The 14,266-nt window shown below is 43.4% G+C and overlaps 1 protein-coding gene across 2 annotated transcripts in view; it reads right to left on the bottom strand.

The window, feature by feature from the left end:
• Positions 1 to 14,266, bottom strand: part of AP4E1 (adaptor related protein complex 4 subunit epsilon 1) — a 184,081-nt gene that overhangs the window by 152,982 nt on the left and 16,833 nt on the right. For both annotated transcript variants that reach the window (XM_068136403.2, XM_068136410.2), the window contains exons 2-3: positions 6,762 to 6,833; positions 4,440 to 4,563 (exon numbers count right to left, since the gene is read on the bottom strand). In XM_068136403.2, coding sequence (XP_067992504.2) covers positions 4,440 to 4,563; positions 6,762 to 6,833 — 196 coding nt within the window. The remainder of the gene's footprint in view (positions 1 to 4,439; positions 4,564 to 6,761; positions 6,834 to 14,266) is intronic.

Genomic DNA, 14,266 nt, shown 5'->3' with positions numbered 1-14,266 from the left:
GCCTGTTAGTGTGTGTAGTTGGTTGGGCGCTCCACCACTGTGAGGATGTCGGCCAGGTGAGGCCGCAGGTGGGCTCTGGGAGCCGGTAGTAGTTGTTGTGGATGGGGCCCGAGGATCCGGAGGACGGACCCGGGTAGCCCAGTGCCAGGGGGCACCGAGTGGGGTGACAGAACCAGGAGGGGTCTTCCCCAGTTAGTTAGGTTAGGTAAGGAGCAGGTAAGCTCGGGTGGCAACTACAGTGGTGGAGGTGTGCAGGTGGGTAGACCTGCTGGGAGAGCTACACGTCGCAGCCCAGAAATTGTGCGAGGGCACCGGGAGATGAATCGGGGGAGTGAGACCCCAAATTGAGAAGCACCACAGTTTGGTCAATGGGAATTGGTTTTTAGAACCCATAGTGTAAGTTGGCCAATGGATTGGCGGGGAAAGACCCCGGGTAGTGTAAAGTGTGTTAAAGTCATTTAGAGGATAGTTAGGATTGAAGCCTCCTCACACCATCTGCATCCACTCACCTGAGGTGACAGGTACTCCACACCATGCCATGTTTAATTATTTTTACTATGCAAATGTTTTGGATTGTGAGACGCATCATGACGTGGGTGTGACATTGTGCGTAATTCCATCTCTCCCTCCTTATGAGGATTGATGACGAATTGGGTGATGGCAAATTTTGGTTAGAGGGATTGTGGTGACGAATTTGGTATAGAGGAAATATGGGGAAGACGTGACAGTAGTGACGAATTTGTAAATGGGTAGATTTTGTAAATATGGGGTAAGGGCAAGGGTAGTGTAGGTGACAGGGGGGTGACGTACGGTAGGGACGAGCTTTCTCACTTCGCCCTCCGTACGCATTTCGCCTTGCATTGCCTTATTGATGTGTACCCTTGTGACCTTACCCCTCGCTCAATTGTCTTTCTTTTGTCTCCCACATGACCTGTGCGCCATTGGGTGCCGAGGGGAGCGTGCGTGAGTCCTCCATTGTGTGCCCGGAATTCCCAGAACCAGCTGTCTGCATCGATGCACCACATTATGGACCACATGCCTGTGGCCGAGCACCACTTATGGACCCCATGGGTTGGGGCATGGCCCCTCTGCTGGAACCGGCCATGAGGGCCCGAAATCTTGCTGGCGGACCTTGGCCACAGGGCACCGATGCCCCACAGGTGAACCACACGTAGTCGGCCCTGTGGGCCATAAATAAAATTAATAAAAATGGACACATTGGGTGCAAGTTTTAATACAAATAGGCCGCCAGTAAGCAAAGCAAAAGAATGACATCTGGAAGACCAAATAATAATAACCAGCAGAGGGAGCCGAAGAGCAAGAGATCACCTGCAGGGTTAGGGGTTGTTTGGTTATTTTTTATTGTTGAACACTGATGAACAGTGATGACTGCACCGATTGGTGCTTGGGTGTGTATTGGTGCGTTTTTGGGTGCTTTAATGGTGCATTGATGCAGAGCAGACTGTCTCCCCCCCAGAAAGAACAATCACAGGTCCTGGGTTAGTTTTGTAAATAAAAATAGCGTCATTGTAAATAATGCTCCCCACCGTCAGTGTATAGTTTGAAGACCATTCCGCAATTCGGTTAACTGTGGGCGCAAGTCTGTTAGGCAGGGTGCAATGGAGCAGCGGGACACATATATTTATGTTTTAAAACTGTCGCACTCAGGGTCAGGTTAAAAGTAGAGGGAACTACACCTACGTGTCACACTAAATAAAAGTTGTAGGCCCGGGACGTGCCTAAGAGGAGGAGGGTGCAGTGTTGCGGAGATGAGGACTGTATTTTTTTGATTGTGTGCTGTATTATTATTATTATTGTTTATTCTGCGCCCCCCTGCCTCCGGAGCTGTGTAAAGGTGAAAGGGCATCCCATAATTAGTCCACAAGCATACACGTCAGCCAAATAATAGAATACCCCTGTTTGATAGTTATCTCTTATTCTGTGTTTTAGAGTAAGGCTGTGTCTCCCATTAATTGAAGTACTCCATTGCACCAGTGAAAGAGAATAGATCCCCTTTCATTCCCATCCCCAAAATCTCCATTTCCTTTTACATCCCCTCTCGTGATTGCCAACCCTCGATTGCCAATTACCTCCCCTCCAAAACCGCCATTGACCACGAGGCAGGGTCGGAGAAGAAAGGCGTGTCTCCACCTCATCATAGAGGGGAGGAGTGAGCCAGAGGGTCGCATGACCAACCAGGGCCGAGGTGAGCACACCGATGGGCGTGTCCTGAAGGCCGGCGGCTTGATCGCTGGAGGCGCTATAAAAGGCGCGCACGCAAGAGTCAGTGAGTGAGTCGTCAGTTGGTCGTCAGTGGAGGGTCAGTGGTTGCGTTGGTTGCGTTGAGTTGTCGGTGGTGAGGAGACACCAGGGCCAAGAGAGAGAAGGTTCAAGGTCAATTACCAGCAGTTGCGCCAGAGACGGCAGACGCGCCCTGAGGTGAGCCAGAGAAGCAGCTTTGGCTCCACAAGCAGCGTTGACTCCACCAGGCAGCTCCAACCCGTTACCCCGCGGGGACCAGATAGCGGTGGCATCGGTGGCCGTCGAGGTCCAGCCGACGTCCCGTGCGGGATCAAGCCCGAACCATCTGCCCCAGCTGAACCTTCCCATTCCTCCTTCCAGCATTCATTCCTTTCCTCCACCCTTCTTGTGTACGTGAGTTTGTTCTGTGTGTCTTGTCCCTGGGGTATTAATTAAGCTTGTATAAGTTAATAATTGCACTGTGTCTCTGATTCTTCTGTATATTATTTTATTATCTTTCCTTCTCCTTGGTTACTTTGAGCATGTAAATAGTAGGAATAAATTTAGTAGTATTTCCAACAGTTTTGTCTTCTTCTTCTTCTTCTCCACATCCGTGTCGCCTTTGTCTTTTCCCTATTGAATAGCTGCGGTGCGATCCGGCCAACGTTTGGGTGGAATCGGGTTCTAATCGGGGAATAACTGTTCGGTCGCGGAGCCTTCGCTCGGCAAAGTAACATCTAAACCGCGATCAGCAACAATATATATACACACAATTTTTTATTTGTTCATATGTTTTCCCTAATATTATTGTAAATGAATGTAAAAAATATTATCTGCATCATAAACATTGTACATGATAGGTATAGTGACCCAAATCCAGCAAATTCCAAAAATTAGCAAACCTAACTCCCCATGCCTGCTGGATAAGGGGTGTCCCCTACCTGTATGGATGATGATGATGATGATGATGATGATGACCACTCTTTAGCACTGGGATGATGCATAGGGCTGCCAAAGTAGTTTCTAGGCTATTGGGCACAATCTTGGACGGCCACCACTCGGACGCAGGATACTCGAATGACTCATTCTTCCCAGTAAGCTGGTACTCATTTTTCCAACCTCGGAAGGATGGCAGGCTGAGTGAACCCACCTGGTGTTAATTCAACGACATGACAGGGGCTTGAACTCAGGAACCCTGAGATCTCAAGCCAGCCACCTTTACCGTTAAGCTAACACCAAATAAATAAGTAATTAAATAATAAGGAACGTTGGAAGATTTTTGTTGGATTGAGAGGAAGGGATTTCGGGTCCTTATACTTATTGTGCACAATAAAGGTTGGCAACATGAAAAAAATGCACACATTTGTACATTTAAGAAGCCGACTTCATGATTTAACCGTGACAATCCACAAGTGAATAAAAGGGGTGAAACATTACCTTTTGTATCGACAAATATGACAGTAGGTCTTTGCAGTTTCTAAGAGCAAGTTCAGTGCCAAAGTACCAAAAGTAGTCATTAAATGTAGAACAATGAACCAGTCTTGCTGGTGAAGGCTAGTGTTGATCTGCGTATGACAGACAGATAGATTAAATGGATGGAGTCAACATAACGTTGATTGAGGTATGCAAACCACCAGGATAAGCAATGAGATGCTGAGGTTTCAAACGTTAACCCTTCATCGGAGCAAAAAAAAAAAAAATGCCCCTTTCACAACGTTGAGAGGTTAATGCCAGAAACGATGGCTTCTTCTTCTTGCTTCCCATGGCTATTAGCATACCCCAATCAATGTCCTGCCGATTCCATCCATCAATCTTTAAAATCTAGTTGCCAAGGTTGTGAAACATCTACTTATAGAGGAAAAAATATCTAAAATGATGTTATGTAAAACATTCTTGCAAATCCCGAGCCTTAATAGTCTACCTGTCTTTTCTACAAGGTCATCTTTGCATGTCTACCCAGTTTCCACTGCCCATCAGCATTGGTCATAATCCACTCAAGCTCTGTCATTTCCTTCTCTATGAACCTCATTTTTGCACACCAAAAAAGCACTCGTTCAAAAATCGTCCGTCCATCTCATTGGTTCAACTCACTCAGAGTCCCTCTTCCTCCTGCACACTCTCCTCTCTTCTGACTTTGCAAACACATGATACTTGCATATATCCATAATCACAGGGAATAGAGAATACAAAGGGCTCACCTAGACGCTTATGCCAGGAGCTGCCACGCTGTGCCAACGTCAAGGCATGGATGGTGCAGAAGCCAATGGGATAACCCAATGTTGCGCAATAAATCAAACGCACCAAACACTCACTGGCCACATCCTGAGGGGCCCGCACCACAGGGTGAAGGTCAATAACTCATATTTATAACAGCGACCTTCTATAAAAGCCAATGGTCTTTATTAATCCCAAAATTGGCTAACCCCCGCTCTAGCGGGGAAAAATGGCCTTAAAACGATCATTCATTCATATTCATTCATTCATTCATTCAATCCCACAGAAGTTGGATTTTTTTTTACTCAACTTGCAACATCATTTTAGAAACAAACTGGACTCGAATAAAGGTTGTGAGGTTTCAGGATGATAAAGGGGCACCAGAAAACACATTAGTCTCAGAAGACACAAACTGGTGGAGCAGGCTTTCGTATTCAAGTTTCAACACTTGATCAAGAAAAATATTGCTGTCACTGAACCTATGTTTTAGCGTTGCACATTTACACCAGCCTTAAAGTTCTTCTGCAAAAAGTGGAAGTTTTCCATTCACAGCAAAAATAAAAATAAACATCATGAAAGACAAATCACAAGAGAAAAGTTAGAAAAATAAAGAGACATGCAAGTACAGGAAGGCCCATGAAACAAAGATATTTACGATTTCAATCGACCCTAAGCCACAACCATCCCTTACAAAACGTAGCATCTTGCGTCAACTTTTTGCAATATGGATCTTGTAGCTGTGAGGATGCAAGTTTCGTTTGAACATCCGATGAGTGATAGTGATAGAAATTCCCAAATTCAGATTTGACGTGCATTTAAAATTTTCCAGAACAACGATTTTCATTACAATTCAAAGTTCTGCAAGACATTTGGTGTGCATTTAGTCACTACATCGGAAAATATATTGAATGATTTTTCCACAATAATGTCTTGTTAAACTATGCAACCTCTAGCTTTGAGCCAAGCGAGCAATATGATGTAATTTATCTTCGAGAAAAATAATTCTGCCAAAATTAAGCAACAATGCAGTAAATTGTTTGTGATATCAGGAGGGCATAAAAGAAACGTGTGTGCTCCATGAAGATATGGAACAGAAAATATTGATGCGAATATTATGATGTCACTCTCCTCCATAAGACGGATGCCTGCTGTCATCACTCCTGAGATACGAGGTCCGTCAAATTCTCAATATGCAACACGGATAATGCGCAAGAGCACATGCATGCGCACGCTTGCACAACTGATTAAAATGCGTGCACACACATGCACACACTCAATTTAATATGAATGTAATGGTCGTGATTGTGCTACAGGACAAACATGCGCCACATCTTTTCTCTACACGTGTATTCTTCTTGAATATCATCGGTATTCTTCAGAAGGCAACACACTACTCGTTTGCATCAAAATATCACAATATTTACTCCAAGACTATGTGCAGACTGACAAGCGCTTGTGCAAAAAGCAAAAAAAGCAAACACAAATAAAAACTAGAAAGCATCTGAAAATGCAAATCCCATCCGCGTCTGCTTTGTACTCGAACTAAACTTGATGAAAACAACAGTTAAAAATAAATTTGTATATTTTGTTCATTTGTAAAACGACAGTTAAAAATAAATTTGTATATTTTGTTCATCTTCCCGGTGTGTACCCCAATTTAGAATAGGTACACCGTATCCCTGCGCATCGTAAGAGGCGACTAAGGGTTGGTATCAGGAAGGGCATCCGGCCATAAAAACATTGCCTCAAACAGGGAACCATGAGGTCATGGGGCCCGCAAGGCTAACCCCCGCCCTGGCGGGGAAAAATGGCCTCAAAACGATCATTCATTCATTCATTCATTTTGTTCATTTGTAAAACAACAGTTAAAAATAAATTTGTATATTTTGTTCATTTGTAAAACGACAGTTAAAAATAAATTTGTATGTTTTGTTCATTTGTAAAACGACAGTTAAAAATAAATTTGTATATTTTGTTCATTTGTATTCTTCTTTTTCTCATAATTAAGGCATGTTGAAGATTTGATGATAAAAGCTCAATTGGTAAAAAAATGTTATGGCCTGGACAGACACACTGAAGCTCAATGGTAAAAAAAAAATAAACACAGAAGTGACTAAAAATCGAGGCACCTTATGCATGCTGCAGACGGGCTGGTAAGGCCCATTTGTACAAAGACACACACACACACACACACACACACACACACACACACACACACACACACACACACACACACACACACACACACACACACACACACTTCCCACTACGTGGGGGGATGGGATAAACTAGAAACATTGACATACAGGGTTGAAGTTGGCAGTGTTCAGCTGCTGGTGGATGATTGACAACTCCTTTCTCACCAAACTCTCTTCCTCCTGCAATTACACAAATTCATGAGATGTAAAAATGTGGATCGAACCTCAAAATTTCGCAAATACAAAAGAGTCAAGTAAAACTAGTTAGGTATAAGTCGAAATATTTGGTGTTGTTTTTGTTTTTAACCACAGAGTGTTTATTTTAAAACAACAGGCTTTAATCAATTAAAAGTCGACAAAGGCATGCTAACTGCCATTGAAAGCAAAGTAAGGTTGACGTATCAGGTGTTGCTCGTCCTTCGTCCGAGTAACAACCCTTAACCTCTTTCTCAGTCGAAGGGGTAACACACTAGTATACCTCCCAAATTGGGTCAGGTCAGCTGATGCAGGATATGTGAGGTCATGTGAACTCCAGGCACATTATCGAGGTACTCACATTCTAATAGTACATACTTTTCAGATGTACTCACATTCTAATTGCACATACTTTTCAGATGTACTCACATTCTAATTGCACATGCTTTATAGACATACTCACATTCTAATTGTACATTTTTTATAGACGTACTCACATTCTAATTGTACATACTTTATAGACGTACTCACATTCTAATAGTACATACTTTTCAGATGTACTCACATTCTAATTGTACATACTTTATAGACGTACTCACATTCTAATAGTACATACTTTATAGACGTACTCACATTCTAATAGTACATACTTTATAGATGTACTCACATTCTAATTGTACATACTTTATAGACGTACTCACATTCTAATAGTACATACTTTATAGACGTACTCACATTCTAATAGTACATACTTTATAGATGTACTCACATTCTAATTGAACATACTTTATAGACGTACTCACATTCTAATTGCACATGCTTTATAGACATACTCACATTCTAATTGTACATTCTTTATAGACGTACTCACATTCTAATTGTACATACTTTATAGACGTACTCACATTCTAATAGTACATACTTTTCAGATGTACTCACATTCTAATTGTACATACTTTATAGACGTACTCACATTCTAATAGTACATACTTTATAGACGTACTCACATTCTAATAGTACATACTTTATAGATGTACTCACATTCTAATTGTACATACTTTATAGACGTACTCACATTCTAATAGTACATACTTTATAGATGTACTCACATTCTAATAGTACATACTTTATAGATGTACTCACATTCTAATAGTACATACTTTATAGATGTACTCACATTCTAATAGTACATACTTTATAGACGTACTCACATTCTAATAGTACATACTTTATAGACGTACTCACATTCTAATAGTACATACTTTATAGACGTACTCACATTCTAATAGTACATACTTTATAGACGTACTCACATTCTAATAGTACATACTTTATAGACGTACTCACATTCTAATAGTACATAATTTATAGACGTACTCACATTCAAATAGTACATACTTTATAGACGTACTCACATTCTAATAGTACATACATTATAAATGTACTCGGTTGAAAAATAGAGAACGTATACTACTGGCCACCACTAGGTGGCGTTTGTGGCTTACATTAGCACAGTCTGGGTGGACAAACGGACCCAAATGGAATACCCTCCTCATTGGCGAGGACAATAAATCTGTCAAGCTAACGAGGTTTCATTTATGGGAGGGGGGGGGGGGGAAACTAAATAGGTGTGCTTCGTGCACACAATCACCCATACATATTCAAGCTACTTAAAAATGCTGCCAATATCCCTGTACCCCTCTACTCCAATACTTCGAGGTACCTATTTAGTTCACATTTAAACCTATCTACGGCTGCTGCTGCCACCATCTTTCCAGGGAGACCCGATGCATCAACTAGACCGGCATTCGGTAGAGTGCATGCCTAAAGCAGGCTGAACAGTTTATATTTTGTATCCACTGATAGGCCGGATCTCAATCCGGACCTCACCCAAAATCGAATCGCCTCATTCTTGTCACCCAACCAACTCATCCACCAAGTTTTGTCATAACCCACCCATAACATTTTGAAATATCATGCCATACTATATATTGTTTTTAGCCCCATCTCTCAATGGTGAAGTAAGACTCAAAAATAATAATGAAATCTCGTATCTGGATCTGGATCTTCACGAAAATGGAATCAATTTGTCCTTGTCGCACACCCAACCTGTCCACCAAGTTTCATCCAAATCCGTCAATATATTTTGAGATGTCCTGCTCACAGACAGACAGACAGACAGACACAGGCGAAAACATAACCTCTGCTTACCTTCGGTGGCGCAGGTAACTACTCTCCAAGTAGTCAATGTCGTTGTACTTCTGGTAAAAGAACACACTGCTGTCTCATAATGCATCTGCTTTCATGAGATTCACGTACAAACGCCTTAGATCAAAGTAAAAATAAAGAATGTGTTGGCAGGGATTCCATCGAGATCACAGATTTCTTCAAGGACACTAAATGATTTCTCTTGTTCGATCATTATGCAGTTGCATGTTTTCACCAATAATGGTTTATTTTCACTTTTTTAAAAGACAAGGCCATTGTGTGTTTGTGCAATGATTTAGAAATTCAAAATTCTAGTCCTAATTTACAGGGTCGCTTCATTACCGGTGCAGCTGCTCTTTGCTAATGATTCAACGAGCTGTAACTAATTCATAGTTAAATCCCAGTTGAACAAATTTGATAGACAGAGACTACAATACATTGGGATGACTGGGTGGCCTCAGATTGTGATTTGCGTGCCATGGAAAATCTTGCGTTTGAAGAAGAATGCTTGGTTCACCAGGTCTGCTGAGTTGGCCTATTTCTTGTATGCAGACATCTAGGCTCATGCACTACAGAAATCTAGAGCTAACAGACAGAGAGAGAAATCAGAGGGGAATAGTACAGATAAAGACCGCAACTGGGTGGGAGAAACAAAAGCTGCAGGTGGGCAGGGTGGGGAAGGGGTCAAAGAAAATAGAAAGTATTGGGTGGGTATTGGAGAAAACATAAGACGATGACGGGCAGCATTCCTGAAGTACTGGAGAGAGGGGCATGAGACAACCGCTTGCAGATCAAATAAACGACATACAGAAGAGGAAGTGAGCTCACGGAGGTCAACCAACTTGTTGATGTGTCTTAATACTCCACCATTGGAAATTACAAGGTAATATAAATATATATATATATACAGACTTGGCATTTAATATGGAATAATTTTTTTTCTTGACTTGGGTTTACTTTCTTAACTCAGCATATCAATCTGATGAGTTTCTTTTACACTTTGGTGATTTATTTGTTAAAAGAACCATGTCACTGATTGTCTGTCGCAGCAAGAAGTCAACAACAGGATTATATCACAGGTGGCGTGGCAAAATGTACGGACAGGTGCATTTGATGATTGGCTTCACAGTCGGGTATACAAGGGTTGTTGCGTTCTGTATTAGTGGAAACAACTGCTGCACGTCTCCAAAAGTTATCGCCGCTTCCTCTGGAGATGGTCCGTCAACTCGACAATGCTGTTTGTCACGGAGTGGTGGCTTTACGAAATTACGGCATGAAACAGTGTGCTATTGCTCGGCAGTATGGCATCACTCAAGGTCAGATGTCAAATATCCTGAAACGAAATGCTCAGAGCGGTGTCCCTACTCCAATACCGAGGCCAGGACATTCCCGCAGAACCACAAGGAGGGATGATCGCCAGCTGCACCGGTTAGTCCGCAATGGCCGTACCAAGTCAGCTAATCGGCTTAGGGCTGAGTGGCAGCAACTGACAAATGTGCCTGTATCCAAAAGGCTAGTCAACCAACGACTGGTTCAAGCAGGCTATTGTGCCAGGCGTCCCCTGAGAAAGCCACGCCTGACCAGACAACACTGCCAGCACCGACCGATTGCAGTGGGCCAGACAGCACCGTCAATGGCAGCCAGGACACTGGAATCACGTGATCTTCAGTGACGAGTCTAGATTTCTGGTCTATCGTCAAGATGGCCGCGTCCGAGTGCGCAGACAAGTGCATGAAGCCGACAACAAAGATTGTATGGTGCCAAGAGTCCAAGCTGGAGGTGGTGGGGTGACCGTTTGGGCTGCTTTTCATGCAGGGGGCAAAACTGACCTGGTTGTTCTGAATGGAAACCTGAACCAGTTCAAGTACAGGGCCATTCTGGAAGAAACATTGCTTCCATTTGCTCATGCAGCCTTTCGAGGAAACTTTGTCTTCCGAGATGACAATGCACGGCCTCATCGTGCTCGCATGATCCAACACTTTCTTGCTGACCGTGGTGTAGAGCATATGGAGTGGCCTGCCATGTCCCCGGATATGAATCCGATAGAGAACTTGTGGGCAGAATTAACGCGACAAATCGACCACTTGGACCAGCAGCCGACCTCTGTGCGTAAATTGCAGCAGGCTATTGTCACTGCATGGCAAGCGATTCCTGTCCAAACCTTGGCAAATCTCGTGAACAGCATGCCTCAACGTGTACGTGCTCTCCTGAATGCTCGTGGGGGTTACACGAAGTACTGAACTGTAATTTTACTGTCCGTAATCCCAGTCGTAATTTAACTTTTGTTTTTGTTAAAAAAAATTTTGGCTAATGTGCAAAATAAAGAGATACTTCTGGAAAACGTACAGAAGTTTAACACAGTACCGTCCGTGAATTGAGTTCGATATCAGTTTACATCACTTTCAAGGATCAATTTATTTGTTTCAAAATGTCAAATGTGGTTTTTGTTTCTTTTAAAGGTCACATTAACAAAATCGAGAATAATTTCAACATAATTCCAATGAACTTTTGGTTCTAAGACATCTTGAAAAGTAAGTTCACCCCCACAAAAAAAATATTCCATATTAAATGCCAAGTCTGTATATATATATATATATATATATATATATATATATATATATATATATATATATATATATATATATATATATATATATATTGTTATGTCGGTGGAGTAGAGATACTTTAGACCAGCTGTAGATTTGTGTAGGTAACATGCTCCGACTGTCGTGAATAAGAAGAACCCCCACCATGTAATAAGTAGAGGACCTGTTTAGCCCGGATGTCGGATTAGGGTGCATCTTCGTCCCCATTACGAGGAATGGGGCATGTTAACTAGATATAGGGATTATGTTAACAACTTCCTTGTTCGTCGTTCCCTATGTGATTGACCCTTTATCCCTTATGGCACCACAATCTTGGTGCCATAAGGCACCAAGTGCACATTGACCCTTTGTCCCCTATGGCACTGCACAATAGACACTAGTGAGAATGGCAATTAAAGCACATTAAATAATAATAAAACCCACCGGAAGCCAGTTCTGAGCACTGCCGATGGGACGGCAACCAGCTACAGCACCCATCGAGGTCGAGCAGGCCGAAGACACGCCCCGATGAGCCGTGATTGGCCAGGGCGGAGTAAGAAAGTACTCACTGATTGGTGAAAGAAGGCCGAGGAGGAAGCAGTGCGCTGATTGGCAAGGTACAACCGATGATGTCCGGGGGGGGGAGGCGACTGCACGCTGAGTGGTGGAGAGCTAAGCCTATGGTGTTGGCCAGCAGGGATTGGAGGAGAGGCACCGATGACGTCACGCCGGGACCAACAAAAGAGAACGCAAACGGACATCTTGTCCATCCATCCATTTTTCTCTCTCTTTCTCTCTCTTTCTCTCTCTTTCTCTCTCTTTCTCTCTCTTTCTCTCTCTTTCTCTCTCTTTCTCTCTCTTTCTCTCTCTCTCTCTCTCTCTCTTTCTCTCTCTCTCTCTCTCTCTCTCACATCGCTCTCATCGCTTTCGCCTTCCTCTTGTTCCTGACAGTCGTGCTCGCCCTGTTCCTGCCTATCGCGTTCTTCTCCTTCCTGCCTCTCGCTCACCTCTGGCCCTCGACTCTTGCTGCCGGTGATCCTTTGACGAACAGCGAGCTGGGTTTCACCGGCGCGGCTGAGAGGCAAGCTGCACGCCTGCCGTTTGAGACGGACCGTGAGGCCTGCTTCGCGCTGGCCCGCGCGACCTGGTGAACCAAACAGACTGCGGCCTTCCTTCCCGCCAAGCACAGAGCCGCGTCCGGACGGCGCACTTGGGGCCGACACCCTTCCTGACGAGATACACCAGCCAATCTGAGCTAAGTAGACTAAATAATCACACTATTATTTTCCAACGTTATTTTATCCCTTGTCTGTGTGTAAGTCTGGTGTGGGGGATGTCCGATTTAGGACTTTAGTTTCACCGTCACGATGTTCTTGTTACCGGCATTCTGTTTAATAAACCTGTTATTTTTGTACATTCTAATTCCCGTCTTTGTTCGAGTTATTTTCTTTGCAGGCTTTGGAACTGCTGACGGGATCGACAGATAAGACCCTTCATCTTCCCTTCCCCTTTCTTCCTCAGGCACATATAGTAAAATCCGCAATTGATCAGTCGCCTCAGAGTTAAAAGCTTGCTTTTGCTATCCTTGATCCCTGTGGTGTTCACCTGGGGAATCACACGACAATATATATAAGTATAGCATGGATCATGGACGAGTAGGAGACATCTCAATGTATTAAGTAGATACAGTATAGGTATAGCAGAGTCGCTTTATCGCTGCTGGCTCTGGGCACGAACAAGAAGCTCACCATTGTTGGTGCGTTTGGTGTGCTGGGATTTGGTGCGCTTTTAAAGGAGCGTGGAGCTTTTCGGCGTAACGTCATCGTTGGTTCCGGCGTAACGGAAGCGGGCATCGTTGGAGCCCGCTTGGAGTTTGCAAAAAAGCACCTAAAGGACTCTCAGACTGTGAGAAACAAGATTCTGTGGGCTTTCATGTGTCTTTCACTGAGGAGAGGCTTCCGTCTGGCCACTCTTCCATAAAGCCCAGATCGGTGGAGTGTTGCAGTGATGGTTGTCCTTCTGGAAGTTTCTCCCATCTCCACACAGGATCTCTGGAGCTCAGCCAGAGTGCCCATCGGGTTCTTGGTCACCTGTCTTGCCATGGCCCTTCTCCCCCGATTGCTCAGTTTGGCCGGACGGCCAGCTCGAGGAAGAGTCCTGGTTGTTCCAAACTTCTTCCATTTAAGAATTATGGAGGCCACAGTGGTCTTGGGAACCTTCAATGCAGCAGAATTTTTTTTGTAGGCTTCCCCAGATCTGTGCCTTGACACAATCCTGTCTCTGAGCTCTGCAGGCAGTTCCTTCGACTTCATGGCTTGGTTTTTGCTCTGATATGCATTGTCAGCTGTAAGACCTTATATAGACAGGTGTGTGCCTTTCCAAATCATGTCCAATCAATTGAATTTACCACAAGTGGACTCCAATCAAAGTGTAGAAACATCTCCAAGATGATCAAGACAAATGGGAGGCACCTGAGCTAAATTTCAAGTGTCATAGCAAAGGGTCTGAATACTTATGTAAATATGATATTTCAGATTTTTATTTTTCATAAATTTGCAAAACTTTCTAAAATCCTGTTTTGTCTTTGTCATTATGGGGTATTGAGTGTAGATTGATGAGGGAAAA

The sequence above is a fragment of the Myxine glutinosa genome, chromosome 1 (genome assembly GCF_964187855.1).
Source record: "Myxine glutinosa chromosome 1, kmMyxGlut1.1, whole genome shotgun sequence".
Classification (NCBI taxonomy): domain Eukaryota; kingdom Metazoa; phylum Chordata; class Myxini; order Myxiniformes; family Myxinidae; genus Myxine; species Myxine glutinosa.
Note: the sequence above shows the minus strand (reverse complement) of the source record. Positions and strands in the feature narration are given on the sequence as shown.